At 46.0% G+C, this 18,211-nt stretch overlaps 9 protein-coding genes across 9 annotated transcripts; 3 read left to right on the top strand and 6 right to left on the bottom strand.

Moving 5' to 3' along the window:
• Positions 1–902: 902 nt before the first annotated feature.
• C8R40DRAFT_760377 (uncharacterized protein) lies at positions 903–2,209 on the bottom strand. Its single transcript, XM_046236143.1, has 3 exons — positions 2,164–2,209; positions 1,434–2,111; positions 903–1,380 (listed from the first exon to the last, which is right to left on the bottom strand). Exons 2-3 carry the CDS (start codon positions 2,060–2,062, stop codon positions 996–998), a joined length of 1,014 nt encoding a protein of 337 aa, XP_046089501.1. The 5' UTR covers positions 2,063–2,111; positions 2,164–2,209; the 3' UTR covers positions 903–995.
• Positions 2,210–3,095: 886 nt separating this feature from the next.
• C8R40DRAFT_760604 (uncharacterized protein) lies at positions 3,096–4,139 on the top strand. Its single transcript, XM_046236144.1, has one exon. The coding sequence runs from the start codon at positions 3,299–3,301 to the stop codon at positions 3,737–3,739; it is 441 nt and encodes a 146-aa protein (XP_046089500.1). The 5' UTR covers positions 3,096–3,298; the 3' UTR covers positions 3,740–4,139.
• On the bottom strand, positions 3,728–4,496 carry C8R40DRAFT_1037922 (uncharacterized protein; the record flags this gene model as incomplete). Its single annotated transcript, XM_046223711.1, has 2 exons — positions 3,728–4,288; positions 4,347–4,496. The coding sequence occupies 2 exons, from the start codon at positions 4,494–4,496 to the stop codon at positions 3,728–3,730; spliced, it is 711 nt and encodes a 236-aa protein (XP_046089499.1).
• Positions 4,497–5,214: 718 nt separating this feature from the next.
• Positions 5,215–6,153, bottom strand: C8R40DRAFT_1167144 (uncharacterized protein; the record flags this gene model as incomplete). The annotated part of the gene is made up of 5 exons (XM_046230958.1): positions 5,215–5,340; positions 5,398–5,496; positions 5,549–5,677; positions 5,734–5,780; positions 5,952–6,153. The coding sequence occupies 5 exons, from the start codon at positions 6,151–6,153 to the stop codon at positions 5,215–5,217; spliced, it is 603 nt and encodes a 200-aa protein (XP_046089498.1).
• A 2,917-nt stretch (positions 6,154–9,070) lies between these two features.
• On the bottom strand, positions 9,071–10,654 carry C8R40DRAFT_1066867 (uncharacterized protein; the record flags this gene model as incomplete). The annotated part of the gene is made up of 3 exons (XM_046225828.1): positions 9,071–9,509; positions 9,567–9,925; positions 9,977–10,654. The coding sequence occupies 3 exons, from the start codon at positions 10,652–10,654 to the stop codon at positions 9,071–9,073; spliced, it is 1,476 nt and encodes a 491-aa protein (XP_046089497.1).
• Positions 10,655–11,319: 665 nt separating this feature from the next.
• C8R40DRAFT_1037695 (mitochondrial protein) lies at positions 11,320–11,862 on the bottom strand (the record flags this gene model as incomplete). Its single annotated transcript, XM_046223688.1, has 2 exons — positions 11,320–11,469; positions 11,530–11,862. The coding sequence occupies 2 exons, from the start codon at positions 11,860–11,862 to the stop codon at positions 11,320–11,322; spliced, it is 483 nt and encodes a 160-aa protein (XP_046089496.1).
• A 59-nt stretch (positions 11,863–11,921) lies between these two features.
• C8R40DRAFT_760264 (uncharacterized protein) lies at positions 11,922–14,093 on the top strand. Its single transcript, XM_046236142.1, has 9 exons — positions 11,922–12,145; positions 12,205–12,302; positions 12,383–12,401; positions 12,494–12,732; positions 12,817–12,846; positions 12,923–12,964; positions 13,067–13,087; positions 13,159–13,479; positions 13,540–14,093. The coding sequence occupies exons 1-9, from the start codon at positions 12,128–12,130 to the stop codon at positions 13,898–13,900; spliced, it is 1,149 nt and encodes a 382-aa protein (XP_046089495.1). The 5' UTR covers positions 11,922–12,127; the 3' UTR covers positions 13,901–14,093.
• A 167-nt stretch (positions 14,094–14,260) lies between these two features.
• On the top strand, positions 14,261–14,671 carry C8R40DRAFT_1028433 (PUA-like domain-containing protein; the record flags this gene model as incomplete). Its single annotated transcript, XM_046223112.1, has 1 exon — positions 14,261–14,671. A coding segment is annotated over one exon (411 nt), but the record flags the coding sequence as incomplete, so codon positions are not given.
• Positions 14,672–15,041: 370 nt separating this feature from the next.
• Positions 15,042–17,329, bottom strand: C8R40DRAFT_1158987 (major facilitator superfamily domain-containing protein; the record flags this gene model as incomplete). Its single annotated transcript, XM_046229813.1, has 13 exons — positions 15,042–15,136; positions 15,202–15,295; positions 15,360–15,426; positions 15,564–15,641; positions 15,696–15,784; positions 15,867–15,991; positions 16,049–16,089; positions 16,146–16,569; positions 16,631–16,724; positions 16,771–16,815; positions 16,870–17,013; positions 17,085–17,229; positions 17,268–17,329. The coding sequence occupies 13 exons, from the start codon at positions 17,327–17,329 to the stop codon at positions 15,042–15,044; spliced, it is 1,503 nt and encodes a 500-aa protein (XP_046089493.1).
• Between the last annotated feature and the right edge of the window lie 882 nt (positions 17,330–18,211).

Genomic DNA, 18,211 nt, shown 5'->3' with positions numbered 1-18,211 from the left:
AAGGGCGTACTAATATACGCGCGGATATGACGACTATTCTAGTTATCTTGGTCTATACCAGGTCTACATATACTCAGCTCAGACTCAACAGGACTCAACTTGGTGTTCCTAATTTCGATCGAGTCTTGCCTTGACCACTTGAAAACATCATCATTTTCTCTCCTCCGAGGTCGACGGTCTCTATATGCGGCAAGCTTCCAGATAAACTCCAATGAACCACTTGGTGGGCGAACAGAGATTGGGTAATTGGGATCTTACCTATCATAGGGCAAGTCGGGCAAAGAAAACTTGGTCTTTATGAGAGAAAAACGGAGTTGGATAGAAACAGTGAGAGTAAAAATCCTATGTACAGTACCCTACAGTACCTGCAGTTCACTTGGCACACAAAGTATACGCTTGAGATATTACAATGGCGGTATATTCGTCGTTAGGAGACGCCGCCTCAGGACAAATTGATCCAAGCTTATTTCCGAGTGAGTAGGACTTGCTTGGCTTGGCTTGGCTTCTCACCGTGACTCCACGGAGGATTGCAGGATGGAGAGCAAGGCGTACAAAAAATGCGAGAAGAGCCTGAGATGCAGGAACTACCAATTAAACGAAACATATGGACCTTTCAAGTAACAGTGGTAGAACGACTAGGTACAGTATTGTGATGGAAGCAAGAAAATATTGGTACATAGTACAGTATGTACATATAGTGCAAAGTAGTGGCTTGGCTGGAATATTGATAACAATGTGGTTGTGGTAGTTAGTACAATGTGAATACAGGAACAGCATGATACATAAATGGGCAAGATTATCAACGTCCATGAATGTATTTTATGAGCAGAGGTAAGAATCAACGGAGATGTAGGAAAGAGAACCAAATCGGAGGGAAGTAAGGTTGAAATCAAGTAGGATTGTAGCATGATCAGTGTGCAGGCGCAGACAGGGAAACGGTAGTCAAGAAATTTAGGAAGTTTAGGATTTTGAGCTTGAGACTTATGTAGCCGATCCTAATATTTAGGCTCGCGCCTGCTCAAGATCGTCATTAGACCCTGTATGCTTCCTTCTCTCGCCCGGTCTAGAGCAACGGGCTGATTGCACTCGCTTCTGCCAATCGTTGGGGAGCTACCAGCAGAGGCAACGATCGTTGCGCTAGCATAGTAGTGGATGTGAACTGTGTATTTCTTCACATTCTTGTGAGGCTTGGTCGGGCTCTGTGTTATGCTCGTCTTGCTAGTAGAGGCAGAAGCGGTGTCAAGATTGAGACGTTTCGAGGGATATGAGTGATAAGGAGATGACGACGCTGGCTTAAAAATCGGTGTAAACGTTGCTGACGTTGGCGTCGAAGGAGGAGATATAGGTTGTACAGGTGGACCACTTATCCTACACGTCCATCTGTGGGTTCACAGTCAGTAATCAATATTGAATACAGTTTGAGAAAAACTCACTCTTCGGAATCCAGAACAATTTTTCTTCCACTTCCAAAACCCATGCCGATACCCGCACGGCTCTCGACGACCTCTACCAGGCTCACCCTCGTCATGCGCAAAAGAAGAGGTAAATTGACGCCTCCAGAGCACACGAACGTATCTTTGTATGTAAATGGCTCCGCCTGGTGATCTGGAGCTGTTTGCAAAGTCCGCGGAGAACCAGAAGAGCACCGCCACGTTAAATGATTCCTCCGCGTCATGTTCTTTATGGGAGAAGCCATAGGCTGAGCCGCCTCGCTTCCGGCTTTCTCCTCTTCAGATGAGCTGGACGAACTGTGACTGGACGCATCCGAAGCACGACGGTGGTGGCTCGGGATGTGACTCATAGCATGCGCGCCTTGACGAATTTTGACGATGAGATTCGAAGCCACGTTGACTACAGCGGGTCTGGTGGTTTTGGAAGGTGAGGAGGAGGATCGATTCATTCGAGGGGCTGAGACCAGTGGGGATGAAGGTGATGGATGTGAAGACGGTGATTGATTGGTGGGAGGGTATGTATGTGCGTTGCGGAGAGACGTCGGTTTTTGGACCGGACTCGAACTAGACGGTTGAATGACTGGAGAAGCGGTCAAGGTGGAGGGCATCATGGAAAATGGTCGAGGGGGAGTTTTCGAGTATGGGTTGTATTTATGATCACTGAAAGAGATAAGAATTAGGTAAAAAGGGATACTTGTTATTCGGATCTCACCTACAAAGAGTTTACTTGAAACAGAGGCAGGAAAGATTCATTCAATGTAGAAAGGATCAGGAGGTTGAGGTCAACACAGCTGGACACCTGCACCTCAAAGTGACCGGCTATAAAAGAGAAAGGCAGAAGCGGACTGCAAGAATGACTCCAGTGATGCTCTGTGGCGCAGCCGCGCTGTTAGCACGTTGTTTGTACCGTGGGGTCCGGAGAAGCAACCTGCTCCGTGTGATCCGGCCTTCTGCCGTTGCTTCAAACGATCAAAAGTGGACGCAGAGGCACGCTGCGCAGTCTAATCTTGTGTGAGGAGAGAGCGCAACAAGCGAACTCACAGTGTAATCACACTATGATCCCCTCTTGTCGGTAACTAAAGCAAAAAAGGACTGAACCTATGATTGAGGTAGCGCTACGATCTCAGAACTCTGTGGCTGCGGCGCATACACCAAGTTACATGCGCTGTAATTGAGGTGATCTCGAGTCGCCTAATCGAAGGAAGGTCTGGTGTTTGAGAAAGATAGAACCAAAGTATTTGAACATCGAAATCTCTATAGACGCGGTCCCAGGTCCGCTCAAACGCCGCGCTAGTTCTGTACATCGGTCCTCACCCTTATCCGACTCGCCTAAAATAGCGTGTAAATTTGCGAGAAAGCTCATGTAGCTGGGTGATCAGCTCTACGTCTCATCAACGGAGAGGACGTGGGACCGTGAATGGTTTCGAGTTTCTTTGTGATGGAAGGGCAAGGATTCTGGTTTCAAATCACGAAGGCCATTGGTATTGTAGAATATCGTCTTGGTAAGACTGTGAGAAACACGGGCTCGAACTGCGTAGGAAAGCTTGGCGTCTTCAGAGCATGAGATAGTAGGTGATGCAGACAGGTAATGGCGTAGGAGCCCTAGTGAGGATATCATGAGTCTGTATTCCAAAACCACGTCAAAATGGACAAAAATATTGACCCTCAACTCAGGTTCAATGACCTTCGTTCACGGTCTGCTCATCGTTGCGAGAGTTGGGAGGAGTAACTCGCGAGATCGGATTCCGGACATATGCATAGACGTCGACAACCAAGATATCAGGCGTGCTATTATCGAGGTTTGGTTGAGACGGAACTAATGTGCCAGTTGCCATTTTGTGAAGAAAATGTTTTGTCGAAGCATGAATGAAATATATGAACCAAGTGGATCAAAAGAAGATGCGGCTCCCGCCGAGTTCGATGATGGATTCAAGGCACGTGGCATTAGCTTCCAATACTCATCTCCAACAGCAGTCAACAGCGCACACACCTATCATTTTCATGCCCTGTGCGTCTATATGAGTAAAATCAAGGCGGTAACGATGCTGTCTTCGAGCGGGGACTTGCAAAGAATTGCCCCTTTAAATATCAGTATGATGAATGTCGCGGCGACTTTGCCCATTTTCCGTGCGTTTTTGGTTTTTGCCTGGTTTTTGCGATCGTCAGAAGACTTACGTGTAATTTCACATGTGCCACAATTATCAGATTGTTCAGCGAGTTTAGGTATATGTTTAATTCAAGTAATCATTGCAAGAATATGGGTATACAAGGTGGAATTATTGTTCTGAAATGTATATCCTACGGAGCTCGCTGACTTCTCCAATTTCGTCGCAAATAGGACACGCCTCTGTGTACTTGTATGCCCCAATAATACATGGTGCACAAAATATATGCCCGCAAAGCGTGGTACATATCGTGCCGCAGTCTTTTTCTTCGCACATTGGGCACTCGAAATGGTGGGAAAGATGTTCTTCGTCATCTTCATCAACCTCATCGTCAGAGTTGGAAGCATAATCGTCAAGAGATGGTTCCGAGGGATCCATGAGGTCTTCCTGGTCTTCGAAATCCAGGTCGTCCCAGATTTCCCAAGAATTATCGTCATTAACCCCTAATTTATGGGCTTGTGACTCGGCAGGAACGCCGTCTGGATAACGATCCATGCCACGATCGTCTTCCCACCCGTCATAGTGTTCGGATTCGTCGCTGCACTCATCCTCGTCGTCAGAGTCATCGCCGCCGACGTGAATTTCGTCGATATGGTATTCCAATCCTACAGCAGTATTGAAATGTTTGTTGCAATCAACGCAATAATAATGATATTTGGCAACGATCCAGTGCTGGAAATGGGAGGTTAGCTATCAAGAAGGAGCTTAATCATAAAAGATGAAAACTCACGTTACGGAGAGCATTGCGATCCTTGAATCGACGATCGCAAATGTGGCATTGCGGGTGATCATCAGAAGATTGGATGTGTCGGTCGCGGTCGTTGTGATCCGCAAAGTACATGTCGTGAAGGACACAGTATGCATAACCGAGAGTAGCCATTGTGAGTTTTAAGTGTTAAGTTCGGCAACGGGTGTGGATGTGGTATGAATTCAAGTTTGTTGACCACTTCTGCTAACGAGGCCCTTCATTTATAGATTTTTCTCAACTGAGTCGGGGGTATGAGACCTAAGTCGAGGACTATCGGGGCTCTCAATTCCGGGTCTCACTGGCGAGTGACGAAAAGCCCCTTTTCCGACCCTCCTTTCTACCCCTTCAGTAATCATGACACTAGGATGCACTGTGTTCACTCCGAGTCGGGGGTTACTCGAGTGTAGCTACCTCAGGGAACAGAAATGACGAAATACAGCCTATAGCTAGCCTCCCCGAATTGTCGGAAGGGGAGAGCTAGGAGGTGAGTATTTTTTTTGGAATGTTTCAGCTATTGACTGTGAATACGCCTGTGTCACGGACGACTCGGTCGAGCTTCAAACTTCAGTAACTTATTCTCCGTCCTTTGAACTTCTATAGGGAATGGCCTGGTCCAAACTGAATTTATTTTTACTACCACCTCGGCTCCTGCAACGTCAGGCCGAGTACTAGCTGACACGTGCGATTTTTCTTTTTATACTACATTCAAATATTCAAGTCTTGGCCTTCCACACTTCAAGTATACGCTCAATTTCTCTTACTCATGCCCATTCTGTTCGTTCGAAGCTGCCCCCTGACTTCGTGAAATGGTTATGAAATAGTGAAAAACCGAATTGAGGTGTATGAAACATTACCTAGTGTTCAAGTCGCTGGCGGGATTCTTCTTGATGTTACCTATACCTCCTCGGCCTGTCGATAACATATGTCGTGAAGGCGACGTTTGGGAAGGCGATCGGACGTTTGAGGTATCTACCCGCTATTGTAATGGATTAAGTTTTAAGACTGCAATCGGTTCAATGTTGATGTTACGAACCGAGGGAACGAGGGTTATAGCATCGGAATCGAACTTCTGCTCCTGAGAAGGTGCACGAATATTGCCTGCACCTCCACGTCCTGTGCTACCAGCAAAGGGCTGGGACATATGAGTTCTCTTTCGCAGAGATTCAGGGTACGAAGAAACGTACAATTCCTGTTGGCACTTCTGATGGTCTGGAAATATCTCTTCCTCGAATTGGGGACACTGATTGCTCTACGACGGCATCCTCTGGAACGGATGCTACGATGTTTCCGATTCCTCCTCTTCCCGAGGAGCGCTAAATGAAGTTCCGTCAGAGATGTAGCTTTGACAATAAAGCTGTATGTTACGGACACGTAATCCCTCTCGCCCTCTCGAGACTGAGCGTTCACCTATAGCCCCTAATCAAACTAATTAGCTTCGAAAGTCCCATAATGGTTTTAAATGGTTGAATAAAGAAGAAACACGATGCCGACGTGATAGAGATAAGGATTTGCGATAAGGGATATATTCCGTTCTTGAACTTCTTCCACCATCATCTACCTTTAATTTCAAAGAAAAAGCTATCTCACCTTCAACAGAGACCACTGTCGCGGAAGAACTGGTTAAGGAATCGTTGTCAAAGTCTCTTGCTGAACGTTCTTCACTGCGACCTCTGCTTAGCGCCCGGTTGATCCTGGCGCCTATAGAAGATATTTGTTCAGACAACGACCTCTTCTCTTGATTAGGTGAGCTCGATGAGGAGGAAGAAGTTCGTCTGTCGGCGTTGTTCATGGCTGTAGACTAGATGTCCGGCGTATGGTAAACGTTCAAGAAGTCAACTAGGCGATGATGACGGCGTTCTGGTCTTTTTAAACCGGGCGGTTCTCAACATTTCTCAAGGAAATTGCGTTTGTCAACCCACCATTATTGGTCACGTTCATGCCCACAATAGGACAGCATTCAAACCATCAAGCAGAGAAATCATTTGGCCTCCGCACATTCCAAATCGGTCAGAATTACATAGGAAGGAACATCGGCCTGGTGATCTTGTTCACGGTGTTTCAAAAGCTCTTTTTGGTTCTTGCTGGACTCCTTAGCTATCTCTGGCCATCCTTCCGAAGCTCTATGACACACATGAACAGATTAGTCGGAATTTTTGCGTGCTTTGGCAACTCCAATTGACCGCCAGGGAAATCATCATCACCTCGGCCCATCGTTGCGCGGTTGGCACCCTCCTGTTGGTTCTCTTTTGAATATGGAATCTCCTGGCCAGCCGTGGACCCTTCGGGTGCTCAGGCATAACTCTGAAAGGATCACATGCGGTATATTTCGCCACTTCAAAGCCTAGTTCGCCAATGTTTGGTGTATAGGAAATGCCTTTAGGCATGCAAGGATATATCCTGTCGTATGAGGCGTTGCCGGCCGCTCATACCCGTTCATCGCTCAAGAAAACACGTTCGTTTGAAACCGTGCGTGCCACGGTATAGCCTTCATCCTTTTCTTTTAACCTTACGACCCGGTGGCACCATAAAGATGTGCCTATTTCCCCCAAAAAAGCGGAAAAAACCCGGTGTTTGCCGCATCCATTGCGATTTTTTGTACGAATTCTAGCTCTTTCGCAGCTTTTTCGCGGTTACCTCTTTTCCAAGTGAAGCTTACCTGTCGCCGTTCTACCTTTGTGGCCATGAACACTCGCTCTCACTCTCACTCTCAACCTCACCTGGAAATTGTAAATCAAAAAGTGCGTGTATGTATACATCAGAGAGTCGCAAATGGAATGGAATGAGCGATTGTTCTAGTGCATCACCATTTATTTTTGCTTGAGAACTAAAAAAAAAACAGCAAAAGTTTTTACTCCTGCTAAACCCTACCGCTGAAAAAAGACGAAATTCCCGCTACCTCTTTAGAGGTTGAAGGGTGAGCGAGCTTTTTGATTTTGCGATCAAATGGCTCACCACGTGTATTTTAGTAAACACTTTTTAGTCATTTCGTAAACTTACTTCTACATGCCTCTACGATTTATTCTCTCTTCTATGAGATTGACAAATGGTCTTTTGTTTTATTTATTCTATGTACTGTAGTGTTTACAATGTATGCTAATTTTGTTTATTTTACTGTAGATGCTTTTGTCAATGGCACTCTTAGGGGCACTGGAACCCAATACGGCCATATTGTTAATGTTAGTTCAGACGCATTCGCTCGCTCTACAACTGAAATGTAATAACAATAAAACCAGACCGTTGACTGGGTAGCGGGCCCTGCCGCTCGCCGGCGCTACTTGGTTATTGAAACATGAGGGTCATTATGTATCAATTTTCCACGTTCCCTCGTATTCCTCATTTCAGATGCTCTTCCTTCATACATCCATCATTCAGGATTATCCGACTTCAAATATAGCCCCGCCAATTTTGGACGGAATAAAATAACTCTTGTGAAGATTAACAACTTGAAGATGTTTGGAACCCGAATGGACTCCGACATTTAAATTCAGGATGCTACTACTTATAGGGTGGGTGATAATGTGCTAATTCCAATTTACACCTTCTTTCTTTTATGGCGCTCATAACTATCTCATACTCCTGTGTTACGAGGAAATTGGTCCAAATCCGAGTGTCGACAAGTTGCATCACTTGTGGGAAATAGGGTCCAGACATGAGTCAATCACAAAGGCATCCGCATCATCTTGTCGTCCTCGAAAAAGTTTCTCTGTCTGGCCACCCATGGATAAAACCGTGAGGCAACACCCGGATATCCGCATATAACGAGTTTTTCGATGGGTGTTGACTCTCAATTATTGCGAGTCACCCAAGTTCTTTTGCTGATCAAGGTCGTGCAACCTGCGTCTACCCCACCATTTCGACACTCAGACCTAGGCTGCTCATTCACAGTTGCTTCCTTTCAGGTGCTTTAGATCATAAAATTCTATCCTATCCGTGGTCCATTATGCGTTTGGATTATTTGATCGCCCATTGTGGCTCTGGTGTACTCTCTGCAGTGATCTCTGAACTTCCGATACCCCTGTGAGTGCCCAGTGATCACACATATATATCACTTTATCCATCCTTTTCACCCTTAATACTGAGACTCTCCACGACCGTACATATCTCAAGTTCAAAGACCACACGCCTGAGGATCACACTGTGTAAAGGTGCTGATACTGGCGAAGCCTAATCGAGTCAAATACGATCAACTTGGTAGGACGACCTGCAATTTAATTTTAATATCCAAGGCCTTAGTGAAGTTGTGATTGCGAGGTGGTGGTGCTTCGTAGTGACTACGTCGCCGAGGGAAATTTTCTTTCGGATTAAGAGTGCCACGAAGACGAGAGCGGTTGTTTTGCGGCGAAGAGGAAATACATAGCGGGTGGATGATCCCTTTTCGCGCTTTGAAATTCTGATAACTCCTCACTGCTTTATTTTTTTCAATTGATGCCTTCTATGCAAGTTCGACGACGGGCAGAGTTTGTGGAGAATGTGTGGATGTTGAATTTTGAGTGTTGAACGTTGAATGTTGAATTTTTGATTGGACTGCGGGTCCGTGCGCAAAGATGAACAGTATGTACTAAAGTTGGCAAGTCTAAACTTGTATTATAGACTAGCGTAATTTTACTGGGGAAGAAACACATGTCCGACTGATATTACAAGACAATCATAGTGCTACAATACATTCGGTTCTGAGCGACGCAAAGAAAAACAAATCATTCAATGTTTCACATCTCTCCGTTGACCTTTGCATACGCCTTGGCCTTCTTATCCTCATATACATCGGACGCATCATTTGCTTTCATCCCCGCATAGTTGTTCCCCTGAGCGTATTTTTCGTTCACATAAACTTCTGTATCCTTTTTACTCCCAACCAAAACCTCCCACACTCTCGCCAATTGCACCTCAACAGGCCCAATGACGTTGTCGTCTAAAAGCTCCTTGAGACGGTTGACGACTCCCTCAGCAGCAGAAGTACTTTGGACCCATTTGATTCTGGTTTCCTTTAGGAGCTCGGAACGGGATTTGGGTAGGGAGAAAATTTGTTGCGATGATGAAGGAGACGAGGAGGCGGAAGAAAAGAGTGTGTGTTCGCGGAGATATGCGCGGAGGCGGGCGTCTGGCCAAACGAGATATGGGGCGATGGCGGCAGAGGCGGCAGAATATCTACGGATCGGGTATATGTCAGAAAATTGCCTTTGCCTAGAAGAATATGAGGCTTACTTGTTATAAAACATACTGATGAGCTCGTCTCTCTTCACCTGAGCATCACTACGCATGTATCCCTTCTCAATCAACCAAGCGCGCATCTGTGATTCTGTCCACGAAGAACTCAACGTCGACTGAGCATGCGCATAATTATCCTGCACCAATTTGCGCATCTTCTCCGTCTGAATTTCTGCGTCGCGTTTCACGATGCCGTTATCGACCAACCACGCCTTCAGGTCACTGTCGGACCATGTATTCCAAACACGTTGAGATGTGTTGTAGTAATACGTGCGCATTAAATCGAGGTATTCGTCTCGGGAGTGTTCGATAGGGGAACGAGTGTCGATCAGGTTGTGCGATGCGAGCCATTCGCGCTGAGTAACTAAATTTAACAAAGTGCCAACAGAAGATTTGCATTGGCTTACCATATAACTATCACCCCACGTTTCCCAAATATTTCCTTGGGCACTATTATATCCATCCTTAACAAGCGCAACTAACTCGTCGCGCTTCTTGCCAGCAGCCGTACGGTCATCAATGACGCCTTTCTGAACGAGATACTTGCGAAGCTGGGTATCATCCCATGTAGACCACACGTAATCCTTCGTGTCATCTAAAGGATGCTGGGGAAGCTCAGCAGTAGCCTGCGCAACGTATGAGACTACCGCCGAAGAGGCAGATGAAGCAGCAGTATCCACCGTAGAGGAGGCTTGAGACATCGCTGAAGACACTACACTCGAGGCGGAACTTCCCATACTGCTCGCAGAAGCATCGAAGTTCGCTTTGGCATCCTGCCAATCTCTCCATCTGCGTTTAGCTACCAGTACGATTTCTTCTCTGGGACCCTTGGGAGCGACGATTCCCTGTTCCAACAGCCATTCGCGAAGACGAGATTCATCCCAGGCATCGAAGGTGCTGTCGCGCATAGAGGTAATAGAATTCTGAAAAGATACATATTGCGCAGGAGTCCAGGAGGAAAACGAAGATGGATATGCTGCTGGGGCAGAGTCAGAAGCAAACCAGGATGAACCATAGGATTGTGTTGGAATATAAGCCAGGAGGATGACTAAAGCAAGTCTACGAGAATTGATTGGGATTTGCATGGTGGTTGATGAAAGAAAAATAAAATGCGTTGCGCCATGGAGGAGTTCTTATACTGAGCGAGTAAAGTGGCGCTCGAGTACATGACGAACTTATGACGGCCTCTGTCGGGATTTGAAACTCCGACAAGAGCGCGTTTACACGTGACTAATATTCACGTGACCGTTTTCTATACGCGCTCAAGAGTCAAGACTCGAGTCTCGGGGTCGGTGCTTCAAAAACTCAGTGTTAAATTACAAAGAAGGATGGGTGTCCTCGGAAAAAATACACTTTTATGCTGAGCTTGTAACGAGGCGGATCCCACAAAGAATGTATCGTTACTGACTATCCGTTAATGCAGCGACTGGAAGGATGATTCAAATACCCGATGGCACGTACTAATTTGCACCCATCTTCCATGTTGTATATCATGAAAATCAATGAATACGATAGCGGTTAATTTTTGGTTTGATATCGCGAAGAATAGCGACTTGAAAGCCCTGCGACGCCGCGATATATTAATGTATGGTGAATACTACATGTTCTGGCCATGGAGAAACTCAGAGAGGATCGAAAATGCGTGCATATCGATGTAATTCGGATACGTCGGCCTAGAAGTGCAGCGCCATAAACCGCTTACTTCGAGTTAAAAGATGCAATAGCTGAAAGAAAGACATGGCATCACCTCTCATAGCGACGGCATACGACGCACAACCTTGCCTTCGTTCCTCGCATGTACTCTCAACTTCTCCAACAAAGCAGTGCCGGCCCAACGCTCAGGAGGTGTCCGTTTCCCTGTCGCCCAGTAGTATATATCCCAGTCTGGTTCGTCCAGAAGCTGGAAGGAAGTACCGATGAGTACATGACTTCCACTTCCAAAACCGTGCTACCAACTCACCTTGTCGTACTGCTTTAACTCATCTTCAGACATAGCCTTCAAGTTATCTCGAGCAAAGGTTGCAAGCAGCAGATCACTCTCCAATGTTCCACGCTTTCTTGACTGATAGACTAGCCTTGCACGGAGTGTCTCCGTAGATTCATTTGGACGTTCCAAAGGTTTTATTCGAGCCTCATCGGATGGCGTTTCTGTTGAAGCTAGATGTTCTGGGGAGCCAGGAAGAGGCCAAGGGTCAGCAAGTCTCCGAGTACTGGTAGATATAAAACATCTCGAGCTAGCGAATGACCTCCAGGTAGAACGAGACACTAAGCGGAAGATGGTGGTGGTAGTCATTATATATCGAAATTTAGCCGCCTGCAAGGCTGCAATCCATAGGAGACGCTTACATGTAATGGTTTCTCACGCTCTACTTCCACTTTCCAAGTTAATTTATTTACGGATAAATTCTTAGTCTTAGTCTTTTCAGAAGGATTTGGATTTATTCTGCATACCTACATATATCGCGGAGCTTGAAATGCAGACGAACTGGTGTAACGCTTCGTCACTGCGACAAAGAAAACTCTGAACCAGACAGAAACCATTCAAAGGTTTTCAAACGATGACCGACGAGTCCAAGGTATCTTGCTCGAGTCAGTGTGGTATTTGTCCTTGGCCTTATGATTTTACCCTACCTAGTACGAGACCGTCTTCTTGGGAGGTCTACCTGACTGCAGCAGGGAAGAAATCATCAATCTCTGCGGTAGCACAGGGAGAATCGCTTCAACGCGCGTGAGGTACGATAGTTTTGTTTACTTTTCTAGTGATCACCGCTCGTTCACGTCTTAAATCCACTCTCTAACAACCACTCGAGCAGGAGAGGATACGCCTTTATCGTCAGTAACTTTTTTTCCTCCATACTACGTCGAATTATCAAGTCGAAGCTCAAGAAATTCGAACTTGATTACTCTTCGCCCGGTGTATGTAGGATTACTTCAACCCAGCGGACGCCGATTTCGGAATTCAACACCTCCATGGGATCAAGTTCAAAGGCAAAAAAATTACTGCCGAGTTCGCTCATCGACGTAGGCGCATGAAAACTTCTAGCACTATTACTGCTACTACTAGTATACATACTCACTCGCAGTCATTCGACAACGACGATGGCTCTGCCAGTGGACCCGCGATGGTTTGTTATAAATGTGGAACCGAAGGACACAGGTCGAGGTATGTTCGCGTTCGTTCGTTCGTTCTGACGACTCAGTCCAAGTGTTCCGAAGTACTGAAATGATAGAATTTGTGTATGTATAGTGAATGCGCTGAAAATTTCGGAACCACGTCGTAAGCCCCCCACAACTAATTATCGCAAGCCAAAATTTCAGCGGTTCATGTTGAAATTTATTTTGCTTTTGTCAAGTTCTAGGTGCTTTTGTTGTGGGTCTGCAAACCACCACATCAGGTGAGTTTTCTTCATGATCAGTATTCCGAGTCACAATTTTTTTTTTGAATTCCAACCCTTTTTCTTCATTACAATCTTCGAGTATTAATCTCAACCTGACAGATATTGTCCACGTCGATCCATGTAAGGAAACTTGTACTAGTCTGAATTTCGATTCGAGCCTTTTTCCTCAATCTACTTTGTACCATGAACAGCTCTCCTGATAGCGGCGCGAGACCCAAAGATCACTCGGCTCGTACCGGAAGCCGCGACTACGACAACGGATATCATGGTGCCCATACCAGCCTTTACCGATCCAGGACTCGCGAAGACAGTGACCGCTACTACGACTCCGTGGATAAACCCCAAGTTGATTCTACTCCCAATACTCGCTTCGAACTTGACGGACGATACTACTCTCGGGCCAAGGCTACCACTCCTAGGAACGATTATGATGATACTAATCCAGCCCCTCCAATATCATTATATATGACATTTTCACCGTATGCTGAACATGTTCCAAGTTGGCAGCATGAGTAAGATTTACTCGTTATTATGCTTCCTCCTCCGAAGGCTGACTTGTTGAAACATGACAGATCCAGCTATGATAACAAATACAGTCCACGCAGTATCTCTCCCTCTTATCACAGTCCTCCTCACGAAGATGTTGATCGTGAAACGGCGCACTCTCGAGGTCATACCCGCTCCAAGGATGACTCTGCACAGGGTCGTAGAAGCCAAACCAATAGCAAAAGGCAAAACAGTGCGTCAGATGCAGACCGCTATACTGGTAATTATCGTGAAGAGCGTAGTACCACGGCGCATCGTTACTACGCTCGCTCGCCCAGCCCTAGACTACAAGCTCCTCGGAGGAATGCCATTTCTGGAGATTACGAGTACTACTACTCCAGAGATTTCTTCGAAGCTAGCGTCCCTCAAAGTGCATATCACTATTAGCCTCTTTGCCGGTCTGTTGGAGTTATAGCTCTTGCGTTGAAGGGATTTGAAATATACGTATACAACTAAAATGCTTCTTTTCTTGCTCTTGTTTGGCTTATAGTGCATTATGTGTGCTAATGATCTTGATGCTCAAATTGTGATTAAACACCTGTGCAAAGCCGTCGCCAGATGCCTCACGAACCATGTCTATATTTTGCTAATACTCGATAAATAATTAGAGGCTTTGGCGGCGCAGTTTGCCGATAACTTGTATTTGACGCGAACACGGCTATTTGGTTTTCTTCTATCATCATGGCGTCTAGCGCTGATTTCATCTCCACCCCTTCGCGAGAAGGTCAATCGCAAGAGACCAGCGAAGATGCCATTCTAGCCATGACGAATGACTACATGCAACAAATTGTCCGTCGCGAGAAAACATACGAGTTCAGAAAATACAGAATCTCATCTACAGTTAAACGAATCTGGTTTTATCTAAACGCGCCACACTCCGCTATTGCTTATATCTGCGAAATCGATCCTGCTCGGACACGGAATCCAGATGACGATCCCCTGCCCGAAGATGGGCTGGGAAATCGCGAGTTCAATACGCGCCACGAGGACTGGGACCGGTATGACTATGCGTGCAGGGTGAAAAGCGTTAGGAAGCTTAATGCTCCGCTGAGCTTGAGGGCGATGAAAGAGCTGTATGGAATGAAGATTGCACCAAGGGGCTTGGTGTACGCGCCACCCGATATGGTGAAAGATATACCTTTAGACCAACAGCTACTTCTACACGGCAACGGCTTAAGAATGGATTGATACCAAAATGGTTTTATGATTGTTGATCCAAATGATAGAGATGATATTTTTCCATCACCAGTCCTTCTTGTGTCTATCTATGTAAATTTGCCCTGCGTATGGACTGAGAGATGGTCTTGCATCCAATTCGGAAGGGTACTCATACGGTATTAAGCATGCAACTATATAGTTGATCTGATTAGAAAGGTATACCCTATGCGCCGTCTCGGGACGTTAGAAAGATACAAAGTATGCTAAATGCGAATAGTGCTCAGGCTAAGTAGCAATGTGTTTTGTCGTGGTAGGATGTCCAATGATAGGTTGCGCGCAACCCATAGTATCGTATCGTTCTTGCGGTTACTCATTCCGTCCGAGTTAACGAATTTCGAGCACGCATTTGCTCGCCCTTGTAGTAGATCCATATCGGAAATGGGATGCCGAGGACGATGGCCAGACCTAAATACAAAAATAGTCCAGAGATTATCAGAACGCGATTGCCAAAGGCATAATAGAATACTCACCCCCAAGAAGCGAGTTCCCACCTCCGTAGCCCAAGGCAGCATACATTTGTGCGCCAAATAACGGGAATGCGAATCCAAGGATAGAACGCAGAACCTACAATCGATACAGGAAGACGAATCAACGTCTGGAAAACAGTCGTTTAAGATAGGAGACCTACAGCTGCGGCAGCAAGAGCGCTGGCAGCGAATTGGAACGCATCGACCAGATAAAGTTGAATGGGCAAGCTGTATGATATTAAGGATATGAACGCGTATAAGCTGGACGAAAAAGCAAGGGGCAAAAACACGTACAATGTAGTCATCATACCTATAGGTAAGAAGATCGCATTAATTGTGAACGAGTACTATCTTTTTAGGTTGACTTACCGAAACCAAAGATACCCGAGCCAATGATGGGCATTATCCAATGTATTTGAGCTTGCGCGGACCATCCGTACCAGCTACACGTCAAGAAGTAGGTTAAAGGAGAACGAAGGGAGAGGGAGTTTACTTACAATAGTCCAACGGGAACCCACAGCGACCCAAAGGCGAGTGCTGGGATACGCATTTCGGGCTTACCCTTTCCGCCGTTCTTTGTTGCCAGCTAGAACGAAGAAGATGAGTATCTGAACAACATGTGTTGAAGAAATGATAAAGGTCCACGTCAAGTGGTGTTTACAACTCACATAATGATATATCTGATCAGCAGTCTTTGCTCCGAACATGGTAGCCACTAGGAATCCAATACCCAGACCAAGGTAAACCAATCCCCCGATGCCCGTGTCAAATCCGTAAATCACATTGAATAATTCTGAGCAGAGAGATCACAGATTGAGCGAGGAAGAGGTAATGGTAAAATCAAGCTTACCAGGGAAGGTGGTGAACATGAGATAGTATATCCCATACATGCTATATTCAAAATTAGAAGAAACACAATGTGCACAGCGTAGGCAAAGTGCACGTACAAAGCCATATACAAGCTCAACATGAAACAGATGAAGCTCCGAGTGAGTAAAATCACAGGTCTAGACAAATTGAGCCACAAGTACTCCCACTTGCCCATATCCGAAATTGGACCATGGAAATGTTTTGCCTTTTCCAAATCACCCTCTGCTCGTGCTCTGCGCAGCCTTATGACAGGCGCATACGTCTCCTGCAGTAAGGGTACTCCAAGGAGTAACGAGACACCACACGCGGCGGCGATGACAATGAAAACGTATTTCGTTCCGATGGTTTGGGCTATGAAGCCTCCTGCGACAGGACCAACAGCAGGACCAATAAGAGGGCCAAGACTGTATATTGCCATTGCAGAGGCTCGGTCTCGCTCAGAAAATAGATCCCCAATGGAACCTCCACCGCAAGCTATAGGCGCGCTTCCTGAGAAACCGTCTTGTAGTTGAAGAAAGGGGTAAATCAGTATAACTGTGACCAGGGTCGGAGAGGAACATACTCAGGAGACGAAAACCGATGAAAGCTCCTGCATTAGGTGCAAATGCGCAACCAAGATTGAAGGCGAGGGAGAATAATGTCCCAAAGTGGAGGACCTGCGGTAAATTAGTGATTAGATATAGCTGTAATGGGCTGACATACCCAAGTCCTACCATACATTTCAGATAATGGTGCGAGAATTAACGGCTGAAAGAATGAGTTGCCTCTATGCAGACGTGAAGCAATAAACAGCTAACGTACCCCAATAGCAAACGAGATCAAGAAAACACTAAGCATAAGGGACGTTTCTGTGGTCGAAGTTACACCATATTTGGCAGCAATATCGGGGAGACCAGGCGCTAACATTGAACTCGAAAGTGGAGAAACGAAAGTGTATAGCGATACCTTACAGTTTAAAGGAAGAACCCCATTAGAGAGTCTGTTATAGGATAAGAAGGAGAGGTTCTAGGACTCACGATGGCGACACTAGTCCACTTCTTCGACGATAGCCAATTTCTAGCATTTATTGGGTCATCTTCCCAATCGTCCTGGAGGTTCTCGATTTCCTCTTCCTTCTTGTCTGTTGGGATAGCGGATTCGCCATGGCCGAGGGCTTCGTGGCTAGGATCGTGGTGGTGCTGATCGTGGTCGAGCTTGACCTTTTCGTGATCATGGCTAATATAGTTAACATTGACGTCGGTAGTTGTAGCCTGATGGTCATGAATGGTAGTGGAAGAATGCAGGGAATGGACTGAAGAAGTCTGGGTATAAATTGCCGTTGCTCCTGTAGTGGAATCTTCTTTCATGTTCTTCGTGTCGGACATGGTGCCCGTTAGATGCTAGACGAATGAAAAGTAATCGTCCCTTGCAGGATGAGGATGCAAGAAGACTTTCAACGTTGGGGACGGGGAACGTTCTGGAACGTTTAAGCACAAGGGGACTTCGAAATTCATGTTACTTTAAGTATGTGCGAAAAAAAATGTGGAAGCCGTTATAGAACGCGACTTCACGCAATTTCGTGTTGGTCAACAGGGCAAATCCAAGCGCCTAAATGAGATCCGGCGGACAGTATCGGATCGCCATCTACTTATGTGTGCATAGCCCGGACATACTTAGCCGGGATAATCACCAAACCTAAACACTCGTGTCCCGATGAGGCACTTTAGCGCTATACAACACGAGCATCATCGAACGCTGCTATCAGAGTACCACGAAGTGATACCTAGTGATACCTTGATACCACTCATGAGTCATTGGTCCAACTTCAATTAGCGTCGACTGAGGTTCGATTCTTCGAAAATCATCACATAGTTGAGTCCTTGGATACACATCAACCAACAGTCTGCTTGACGACTTCGTGGCTGTCGGTGTGTTATTAGTCATCGGGTAGAGTCAGTAAACGTTCAGATGTCATGGACTTGATTCATGAGTAATGGTTCTCAACAACCGAACGGTTCTCTCATAGCACAACAGCATAACCACGAATTACTTTGTATTAATGGATCTCTAAGATTACGGGTACTGTGCTATTTCGATCCTACTTTTTACGACGCGTGCTACGGGCTGTTACGAATTTAGTGACAAAGGCTTGCGGCGAAGGAAT

Source organism: Lentinula edodes (assembly GCF_021015755.1).
Source record: "Lentinula edodes strain Le(Bin) 0899 ss11 chromosome Unknown C8R40scaffold_6, whole genome shotgun sequence".
Classification (NCBI taxonomy): domain Eukaryota; kingdom Fungi; phylum Basidiomycota; class Agaricomycetes; order Agaricales; family Omphalotaceae; genus Lentinula; species Lentinula edodes.
The sequence above is the reverse complement of the archived record's forward strand: the minus strand, read 5'-3'. Positions and strand labels throughout refer to the sequence as shown.